Below are 11,512 nucleotides of genomic sequence, written 5' to 3' on the forward strand. Positions count from 1 at the left end.
TGATGGGAGAATAGGAGAGGGCATAATGTAATCTCTACCATCAGAGAGCACATCAGTATACACGTATGAACATGTCACTCCATCACTGTTTCACCTTTCTGCACTTCAGTTTCCCACCTCTTAGTCTATGCTCCAACTTTCTGAGCTGAACAATTTTTAAGAAAGTTGTTTGACCTGCTGTCACTGACTAGATCTTATCTCCTGTGAGTTAAATTGAAACTGCTTCATGTCAGCACTAGAAGAAAGAACATGGATAGATCGATGCAAATCTATCATCTCTAGGAGATAAATGCTCCACAGCACGTGTCTTGCTGACTGGGGCTCAATAATCTCATCTTTGCATAAGGAGCACAATATGTTCTCAAGACATCAGGAAAAATTAAAAGATTAATAATTTCCCGAGAGCCTTATGTCACATAGTTTGTGTTGATGCTATGCAAAGAGGAAAGCTATACGTAACTAACTACCATGTTAATCTGAGACCATGACGATAGGGCTCGACTATCAAAACAGGTATCCAAATTTTCATTTACTACAACTGATTTGGAACATTGACCTTCACATTGCAAGTGCTTTTCATACTTGTAAAGGTAACAGATGTGGAAAGTTCTGCCTTCCCCAGCAAGTAGGGCATTGTGTATGGCTGAAGGTGCTGAGCAATTAGAATGTTCCCTCCAGGAACGGAGATTGCAGGTTCCACATAAGCGCTGTGCTGTCTGAATCCATAGGGTGATCAGAACTGTAACTTGGGGACCTCAAAAATGAGAAAAGAAAGTTCTGGTAGAAGCTATGAAGGGATTTTTGTGATGAAAGTTGTAGACAGAGGCTAAAGGCTACTGAAAATGAAGATTTTTCTGCCTGAAACAGCCTTCTTTCAGCCCATTTAGCTCAAGCATATTCTGTGAATTCAGCTCAGTTGCTATACCTCTCTAGACTAGACTCTGTTGTACCATCCATAGTGATGACTTTTAGTAGATATAAATATAAGTGTGCATGTGTGTGTGTGTGTGTGTGTGTGTGTGTGTGAGATCATAGTTTCCCTCGTTTTATGACATTTAACAGTGCCTGGCATATGAGTTCCTAACTAAGCACCCTTACTGCCTTTAAAATAAAACCAGTAAAAAAGCTGGGCGTGGTGGCGCACGCCTTTAATCCTAGCACTTGGGAGGCAGAGGTAGGAGGATTACCATGAGTTCGAGGCCACCCTGAGACTCCATAGTGAATTTCAGGTCAGCCTGGGCTCGAGTGAGACCCTACCTTGAAAACCAAAAAACAAGCAAACAAAAAAATAATAAATAAAAATAAAACCAGTAAAGGAATGAGTGAGGGCTGGAGACATGGCTTAGCAGTTAAGGCACTTGCCTGAGAAACCTAGGGACCCATATTCTACTCTCCAGATCCCACATTAGCCAGATGCACAAAGGTGAGGCACCCACAAGGTCGCATATGCCCACTAGGTGGTGCAAGTGTCCAGAGTTTGATTTCAGCAGCTGAGGCCCTGGCCCACCAATTCTCTCTCTCTGTCTCTCTGTTTCTCTCTCTCTAAAATAAAGTAAGGAATGAATGACAAAGCATATGTGACCAATCTGAAAGAGGGCTATATACTGCTAGCCATCTCAGGCTGCTAGAGAACATAGAAAAGTAACTCACTGTTGACACTGAGTTTGTGTACAAACACAGATAAGGTGGAAACTATATTATGGGGAATGATCAAATATTGGTAGAGAGCCATTATTCCATTTTTTGGTGGTGGCCTGACATTTAATAGACACTTTACCTGCAAAAAGACAAGGATACAAGATATTCCAAATGATAAATCTAGAATTTTTTTAAACAAAAAACTATTCTAAAATGTTCAAGAAGGGTTTTGGGCAAACATCAGTAATATTTCTATCTTCAGTAAAACACCTCTTAAAGCTGTAGTTAAATAGTGCCAGGTTCATGATGGATAGTTCTTACTATCCATCACCTTGACTTTGAAGGGACCTGCTAAACTTTGCAATGTGTTAAATTATGTGTATGCATATGTATGAGTACTTTTATAACACATCAATGGATTTAAGTCACTGGATAAATGACTACATATATAGATACAAAATAGTTTTTCCATTGGTCATTAGGAAATTATCTAAATTTCAAATATGCATGGAAATGAACAAGATTAAGTAAAATGAAAGATTGGAAAACCCAACTTTGATGAAATTTACTACTATTTTTTTTTTTTTTTTTTTGCTTTGTCTTTTTTGGGGTAGGGACTCACTGTAGCCCAGGCTGATGTGGAATTTACTATAGAGTCTCAGGGTGGCGTCAAACTCACGGTGATCCTCCTACCTTTGCTGGGATTAAAGGTGTGCACCACCACACCCAGCTTGAAATTTATTACTTCTTATTTGTGATTTCTTCTTACTACTTCACTGAATCCAAAGCCTGTGCATTTAGTGAAATTCTGCCATAGCTCTGCTGTAAGTCTAGTCCAGTGCCTGACATCCAATAGATGAGAGAGACTTCTCCTTCTTCACTGTCAAGTGTTTGACTTTTGTCAAAGCAATGATACTGTCCAGTTTTAACATTAAACAGAGTAATTAGGTAGATGAAATCTCAAAAATATTGAAGTAAAAATTTTCCATCAGTCCTTATGTGAATTTGTTTTAATTCTATGATACAACTTGTGTTCACATATCAGTTTAAAATGGTATACTAAAAACATCAATATTTCAACTACTTGTCAGTTTGGGAATACATGCTACTGCTAACCACGTCATTATTCTGTGTAGGTTTTTTCATGTTTATTTATTTATTTATGTTGTTTTTTTTTTCTCTTTATTTTACTAAATAGTTTTGTATTCAGTAAATACAGTCAGTTTGGTAACATTATTAGGCTCATCTGTGACCTACCCCCTCCCCTTGGCCCCTCCTTGTTGAGGTATATGGCTCATGCATTGTGGAGTTAGCCCACAGTTATGGGTAAGATAAATGTCTCTGCATATCATGATCCAACATGTGGCTCTGACATTCTTTCTGCCCCCTCTTCTGCAAAATTTCCCTGAGCCATGTTGGGTTCATTTTTGGTCTGTTTCAGTGATGTGGTTTTGGGGGCCTCTGGGGCTCTGGCTCTCTGATTTGGTAGGAGTTGATTTTTCTCTGTGTTGGTCTCCTTCCCCCTTGTGCTGGTATCTGGCTCATCAGGAAAACAGCACTCTTGCTTGTTTCACCAATTGTTCTTAGTTTCATCGGGTCCCTTTTGAGGTATGACAGGGTGGCTCTCTCCTTAGGATCTACATCTATCTGAAAAAGAGAAGCAGATTCTCCAACGGAGAGTAGGTTAGCACCAGGACGAATGAGATAACCCTTACTTATTGGCATGCCTGGTTTATTTTGTTTTTTTGAGGTAGGATCTCACTCTATCCCAGGCTGACCTGGAACTCACTATGTCATCTCAGGGTGGCCTCGAACTCAGACAATTCTCCTACCTCTGCCTCCAAGTTGCTGAGATTAAAGGTGTGAGCCACCACACCTGGCCCAAATGTTTATTTTTATTAACATGTAAAGAATTGTGTTTCATTATATTACATTTCAAACAAATTTTATCTTTTTATATCTTTATTCCACCTTTCCCCCTCTTTCTCCATCTTCCCTCCCTTTATCACAGACTCCGTTTTGCTTGTGTGGAATATGAAAGCCGCACAGACTTATCTGTGCCAAGAAGTTTGCTCTCTCTTTCAGACTTACGGTCGTTTTGCACCAGAGGCACCTTGGTCACAATCACAAGGAGGTGCAAGCTAATGCCAGTGTCCAAGCGGCTTTTGTGCATGCCCTTGGGGATGTATTTCAGAGCATAAGTGTGCTCATTAGTGCACTCATCATCTACTTTAAGGTAAGTGTGCTTACGCTTAACCATCGTCATCCTAAGTACATGGATAAGATCCGAACATCAGTAGTATCAATGGCCTGTGCTTCTACACACCACTTAGCAAAATTAACACAAACAGACCCTGAAGCTACAGAATTTCCCTTATTCTTAAGAATTATGTCTTTATCTACCAGACTTCCGGACTTTTCAGCACACAGCTCCTTTTGTTATGATATTAAGATAGAAAGCAATGAAACTATGAATACCACAGGGTTCTTAGATTATAAACCACAGAAAATACCTGTGACTTACTTAATCAAAATAAACATTTACTTGTAAAAACAATTATGAAATCAGATACAAGACAGAAACCAACATAGGAATGAGGGGAAAATTTGGTATCAAGATTTCATAAATTATACAACTTTTGCCCCAGATGCTATGCTGAAATTATTCTGTCTAAACAAGAATTTTTCTTATTCTTGTCACTGCTGAGCATCATAATTTTGGGAAAAGAAAACAACTGGCTGAGCTTGGGACTTACATCTGCTGTTTGGTTGGGGGAGGGCAGAGCACCTGACTCACTGCCAGGCCAAGATTGCTCTCAGTGAAGGAGAAACTTGTTTCTCCCCCCAAGTAGGGTGCTAGTGCAAAACAAGAATGTGGATGGATCTCTCTAGCTCTAAGCAAATAAATATTCATTAACAGGAGTGTGTGTGGAGGTGTGTGTGAAAAAGGACATTCAGCTCTGCCTTTTTGTACCACGATTTTCCAGTTTGAAGGGACTCTACTACCTTTGCCCCAAAGTGTTAAAACATCGAACTAAAAAGTAGAATGATAACTGAACCCAGGTAGCAAAATCTTCTGTGACAAAAGCTTCAAGTTGAAGGCAAAAATAGTTGGCAATTGTAAGGAGTTTCAGAGGCCCCTCACAAAGGATAGTTACTGAGCTTTCACAGGGAGTGGGGCATGGAGTTTTCTGTATTAGCAAACTTCACCAATGGCTAAATAACACGTGTTTCACCCAAAGATATCAGTGGAGAAAGAGAGCAAGAATGGTATCTTGGCTTATACTTTTAGGACTGGATCAAAGATTTTTCTCTTGAGTGTGTGTCATATTGGAGAGGGTTGGATATATGTAGCCTTTCAGTAAATAAATTAATACCTTTCAGGTCCTCATTTAAGTCTGAAAAGCATTAGATAGAATAGGCATGTTCACACAAATGTCCATAGCATCCCTTATACCCATATTACTTTTCAAAAGTTCAAATTATGCCTGTGTAAAGGGGACTTAAGAATCTCTTTCATTTTAGTTCTTTGGTGATGGAGAAAACATTTATGACAGTCTTCTTTCTTTGGTCACTGGAAGTTTAAAAATAAAAGAAGGACTGAGTCTTCAGGAAGTGCCTTTGAGTTGAATGCCAATGTGAGGAGAGTAAGTAGGCGACAGAGAAGGAAGGAGATATGGAAGTTTACCTATTTGATTAATCAATATGAGTTCAGTTAATGAAAGCTGCTGTGTTTTACAGCCAGACTACAAAATTGCTGACCCAATCTGCACATTCATCTTTTCCATCCTGGTTTTGGCTAGCACCATCATGATCTTAAAAGACTTCTCCATTTTACTCATGGAAGGTAAGAGGGAGTTCATTATTACTTTTCTTAGAATTGATGGGGTTCTTTTGCCTTTTGATTACAAAGGGTGATTGACTCCCAAGACATGTTTTCTGTTACTTTGTATTATGGGGAAGGATTCAATTAAGGATTTTTTTATAAGTAAATATTTGATTTTTACTTATTTTGGTAACATGAAAAGAAATTGCTTCTATGTGTACTACTAGGAACTGTTGAATGATCTCACAGTGGAAAAATAATAAGTTCAAACACATCACAAGGAGATATAAATTGTGAAAAAACCCTGCATATTTGGAAAGGATCTAAGAAAGACAAGAAGAATCTTCCTGCTAGGCAGCATTATAAGTGAACATTTGAGTCTCATTGTATCTCACTAGACTGATCTTTTATTCATTTGACCGACAAGTGCTTACTGAACTCTGACTCCGCTAGCTGTGTACTTGAAACTAGAGTTACAAAGAGGAGCAAAGCAGAAGCCAGCCCTGTCCTCATGGGGCTGTACTTTAGTGAAAAGAGAAAGAGATTATCTTAACAACGAGAAAGAAATGGAGCTATAAGTGCTATAAAGAAGAAGTATGGAATTTTAATGTGGCTGGGAACAGGGCACAGCAGCCAGCTAAGGAGCTGATATTTCTGGCTGACTCTGAGCCCAGAGTAGGATCTTGTGTTTATCAACTTCATTGTCCACAGCCAGAGTAGAGCCATGTCTGTTCTTTTGGCTTGTCTGGATCCTTGAATTTTCCATTTAGTCAGGAATAGGTGAAAAGAAAATGACTTATCAAGTAAGATTTTGCTGGGCTACAGAGGTGGCTTAGCAGTTAAGGCACTTACCTGTGAAGCCAAGGACCCAGGTTCAATTCCCCAGTACCTCATAAACTAGATACACATGGTGGCACATGCGTCTGGAGTCTGCACTAGCTAGAGGCCCTGGCTTGCCCATTCTAACCCATTCTCTCTCTATGTGCCTCTCTTTCTCTCTCAAATAAATAAATAAATAATAAAATATTTTAAAAAATTAAAAATGTTTTTCCTATGCCTCAAGCTTTGAAGTTCACTTTTTTCTTTTAAAAAAAAAATTTTAAATTAGTTTTCTATTCAGCAAATACAGGCAGTTTGGTACCATTATTAGGCTCATCTGTGACCTTCTCCCTCCCCAATGGCCCGTCCTTGTTGATGTATATGGGTCGTGCATTGTGGAGTTAGCCACAGTTATTGGTACGATAAATGTCTCTGCATATCATGACCCAACATGTGGCTCTGACATACTTTCCGCCCCCTCTTCCACAAAATTTCCCTGAGCTATGTTGGGTTCATTTTTGGTCTGCTTCAGTGATGAGGTGTTGGGGGCCTCAACTCAGACCTTGGAATTCTATATCTACTATGTTGTGCTGTTAAGAAGATCAGATGAGAAGCACCACGTAATGTCTAGAATGCAATAGGAACTTGGCACATCTAACTCTCAGGTAGTTCCTTGGCTGGCTAGAACATAGGACAAATGAAGGCAGGATGTATAGAAAAGAAATTCCCAATTCTTGGCCACAGACTGTGGTGATAGCTCTGAACAACAGCCACTTATGGGCTCAAAAGGATCAGATAAGTGTCTTCATCAAAACAAATCCATCTTCATTACAGAAAAACAATTTGATGGTGACTGAAATGAGAAAGTTGCTTACTCACAGTGATGTTATTATCCAAAATGTTCCAGACTAAAGTGTTTCAGGTTTCAGATACTTCTGAGTTTTTGAATATTTTCTTAAATACAATAGGAGATAGAACTCAAACGTAAACACAGGACTCATTTATGTTCCATGTGAACCTTTTACACATAAGCTAAAGCTTTAGTGCCGCTGTATTTTGCCCAAGACCCATTAAATGAGGTCAGATGTGGAATTTTCCACTTATGACAGCATGTTGGTACTCAAAACGTTTTGAAATTTGTATCATTTCCAAAGTTGAATTTTTGGATTGGCAATGCTCAACTTATATTAAACCTGTTAGAGACTTTCTATTTAATTTTAGTATTTATATTTTCAAGGTTAATTTTCTCTGTTATGATGACCATTTGCACTCAACACAAATGGCATTATATTGCAGGTATCATGAAAGACTTGCCTAAAACCCCTGTTAGATTAAACTCAGCAGGCTCTAAAACCTTGGAGGCTTCAACATCCATTGGATGGTTTGTTCAGAGAGGTTGCTGGATGTCCCCACAGTTCTTATGCCAGTAGCCTTGTAAGGAAAGAGGGTACTGAATAGGGGAGAGTCTGAATTTCTAACAAGTTATTGATTAACTGGACCAGGTACCACCCATTAAGAACTATTGGACTAAATGAGTAAATAAATAAATGAAACCCAGCTGACTGACTCCCAGGCTTACCACTTCCTGTGTGCTCAGCACTATTTCTCTAGAAGCAACAACTACAGTCTATTATGTTCTGTGACCCAGACATTGAATGATGACTAATCTAGCTAAAACAATTAAAAATGTACAAACCAAATAATAAGATACAAGCACAATGCTAGTATCTCCTACTAATACAGTTCACTGAGTCACCTGACATTTGTATTGCAGCACAATTTACAAAGAACAGACATTGTACAAGAGCTCCACATGCAATTCTACCATCTACACATTATTCTTCTCGCCCATAATTTACTATCAAATATGCTGAGAACTAGAGAAGTTTCACAGCATGGGCAAATTCACAGACGTCATAGTCAGAATGCTAACTCAGGATGCATAGACGCACCATCCCATCTTGCTTTATTCTGCTTCCTGGAGGGTGTGCAAAGATGCTTAGGAAAACCGTGATTAGTTTAGTTATACACTAAAGACAATTACTACCGTTGGTTGTTGTACAGTAAGTTCTGCAGTTACTCTGCCATGGATTTTTAATTTTTTTTTGTTCATTTTTTATTTATTTATTTGAGAGCGACAGACACAGAGAGAAAGACAGATAGAGGGAGAGAGAGAGAATGGGCGCGCCAGGGCTTCCAGCCTCTGCAAACAAACTCCAGACGCGTGCGCCCCCTGTGCATCTGGATAACGTGGGACCTGGGGAACTGAGCCTCGAACCGGGGTCCTTAGGCTTCACAGGCAAGCACTTAACCGCTAAGCCATCTCTCCAGCCCTGCCATGGATTCTTAACTAATTATGAAACAATTGAGAGAATCAGATTTCTAAACATTTGAATTTAAAAAAACAACAACAACAAGGCATGGGGTGAGTCAGTATTTCGGAGAGGACTTTCTGCCTCCTTATTCATCTCCGTGAACTGCACTTTTCTGACAGTGCTCTATTCTTTCCTTTGCCAGGTGTACCCAAGAGTCTGAGTTACGATGCTGTGAAAGAGCTCATCGGGACAGTCGACGGCGTGGTGGCTGTTCACAGCCTGCACATCTGGTCCCTGACAGTGAACCAAATTATCCTCTCTGCTCATGTTGTCACAGGTCAGAGAGTTCTGTAAACAACCCGGACAAGATCCACTCCTTGTCCCGAGAAGTCAATAATTTCTCTTCTCTTTGTAGAGCTGCCCTTCGTGTCTGTAGCCTGTCAAAACAACTGTAAAGTGTTTTGCACTACCCAGGGCCTTTGAAAACCAACCCACTTATCAATGTTGTCATAGCAACAATGATCCAAACAACATCCTCAGGGCTGATGCACAGGGTAGAGGGGAGACAGTACAAAGGGCTAAAATGCCTCCCCAACTTCAAGGCCCGAGACTGTGAAAAGATGGCTTGGTGCCCTCAGTCTAAATAACAGGACTTAATTCAACAGCAACAACAATTCTCCTGTGTATAAGATGTGCTGCCCAGCACTGAGAATAGGAAAAGAGACACATTTAAAGTTTTAACAACCTAAGCTATGTATTGATAAGAACTATCACCTAGTGGCTTGACATTCTGTGGCCATGTGAGACAATTCATAGGACACTGTTTATTCTAAACACCTTTTCTTCCAGTAGAAGTGGGTCACGTCCCTGGTATGTCCTCAGGCTTGGAGTAGCAGGTCTCTTCTTAACTCAAGAGTAATCCCAGGCCAAGAATGATTGATGGGCTATAAAAAATGATGCAAAAAGTTACTTAGAGGCAGGGGACATGGGCTCCAGTAACAGTCACTTGAGAGCTGTACTTCTTCAGACATTCTCATCGTCTCCAAAGGGCTCACATTTTGCTTCAGGGGATTTACAGCATCCTCCACACCAATATTTTACCAAAACTGAAAGTATATAGTAAACAATCCAGTTACTATGAAGGGGACGTTACAGCCTCCTGATACTATTTGGGACAGGAAAAAGGATGGCAGTGAGGTTTGCTGCATTGAGAAAGGCCTGTGGGGAGCTCTAAATGCTTCCTGGTTTCTGTCACTTGTCTTGAAATAAATTCTAATTAAATCCAAGGGCTGCAACCTAAAGATCTCTGGGGGTTAGATAGCATGGCTGGGTAGGTCATAATAGTTCTGTCCTGGCTGCTTCCAAGGCTTGTCTCTTCTTCTATATTCGGCTCCTAGGAAAGCCAGAGATAACTCCAGAGGTAACTCTGGACAGAAAGAGACCCCGGAGTGATGGGGTCTGTGCTGCACAAGAAGCTCCCTGGCTATGCTTGTGTGAATGTAGTTGACTTTCAGAACCAACATGCTTCTACTGAGTGCTCTGCCCACGGCCCCCTCCACTCCCCACTCCAGGCACAATTCAAACACTTGAAGCTGAAGTTGGCTTTTACCTGTGGGGTGTGCGTGTGTGTGTGTGTGTGTGTGTGTGTGTGTGTGTGTGTGTACATCATTGGTGCTAATATCCCTGTATTTTTTTTTTGTTTGTTTATCAACAGCAGTGAGCTGGGATAGCCAGATCGTGCGGAGAGAGATTGCTCAAGCCCTCAGCCGTAGCTTTGCTATACATTCCCTCACTATTCAGATGGAATCTCCAGCTGACCAAGACCCTGACTGCCTCTTCTGTGAGGATCCCCAGGACTAGCTCAATCTCCCCAGCCTCTCCACTTTCATAGGTCATGCCACGCTGCTGCACACTTTGTAGAACACAGAAATAAGCTACCGGTGGAAATAATTTGAGAAAGTTATGACACAGCACAGTGCACGTGTCATTCTTACGCATTTCGCTCCATCATCCATGAATAGAGATGCGTTTAGATTATATACTCACCATTAGAAGTGTTCAATTATAGAACCTTGTGTATGGGTTATTCCTAATGGACAGAATGATAGATATTTGTAATAACTAGCAATAAATGTTCACCTGCCTCTCTCTTCCTCTGTCTCTCTCTTTCTCTCTCTCACACACAGCCATAATCTATAAGGAAAGAGTCATAGTTATTTCACTTGTAAGGATTTGTAACTTGCATAGCTGCCTTTGACCAAAAGGCTAAGAACCAGGTGAGGGAATTTGAAGCTGCTCCTTTCCTGCTGGGTCCACTTCTGTCCACTTACTTTCCAGATTCCCCATTAAAGAAGCAGGAGTAGTTAATATGATCCACCTGAGATGAGAATATTCACTTGGCTACTACATGAAGTTATGATGTCTTATAGCAAGGGACACATGCTATCATTTCATTCCTTCTTTCCTTCTTGGTGCTTCAGCCAGGCAGAGTGTGTCTCTGTGAACCAGGGCTGGGCATTGTTTTCTCCTTTACTTTTAACTCTGGAGAGCAAAGGGCTAACTAGATACGACCAATCCTTCCACAGTTCTGTCCATCCATCTCTCTCCCACCCTCTCTTTGCCCAGGAAGGACTGAATAGTTTGGCATCCCAACTTAGGTTTAAATCACAGAAGAGAAATGGATAGCGCCCTCCAACCCTCAGCCTAGTATGTTCATACTTGGAAACATTTCTCTGGGCTATTAGATGCCTCCTCAGGAATTAATCAAGTAATGACTTGATTTGGTTCTGTTATTTGTAGGCCTTTTCCCAGGGCTCTTTCATGGGGAAGAGGAATGACTGACAAGAACAGGCTATAACATTTTTAGTCCTTTATCATAGCATGTTACCACTATAAATGCCAGTCTTTGCCTTTA

General features: G+C 40.5%; 1 protein-coding gene across 1 annotated transcript in view; it reads left to right on the forward strand.

Annotated features, from left to right (window-relative positions):
* Positions 1-10,458, forward strand: part of Slc30a8 (solute carrier family 30 member 8) — a 32,303-nt gene extending 21,845 nt beyond the window's left edge. The window contains exons 5-8 of the mRNA XM_004661378.2: positions 3,724-3,874; positions 5,380-5,485; positions 8,801-8,935; positions 10,313-10,458. Coding sequence (XP_004661435.1) covers positions 3,724-3,874; positions 5,380-5,485; positions 8,801-8,935; positions 10,313-10,458 — 538 coding nt within the window. The remainder of the gene's footprint in view (positions 1-3,723; positions 3,875-5,379; positions 5,486-8,800; positions 8,936-10,312) is intronic.
* The last annotated feature ends 1,054 nt before the right edge of the window (positions 10,459-11,512 follow it).

Source organism: Jaculus jaculus, chromosome 2 (genome assembly GCF_020740685.1).
Source record: "Jaculus jaculus isolate mJacJac1 chromosome 2, mJacJac1.mat.Y.cur, whole genome shotgun sequence".
In the NCBI taxonomy this organism is placed as follows: domain Eukaryota; kingdom Metazoa; phylum Chordata; class Mammalia; order Rodentia; family Dipodidae; genus Jaculus; species Jaculus jaculus.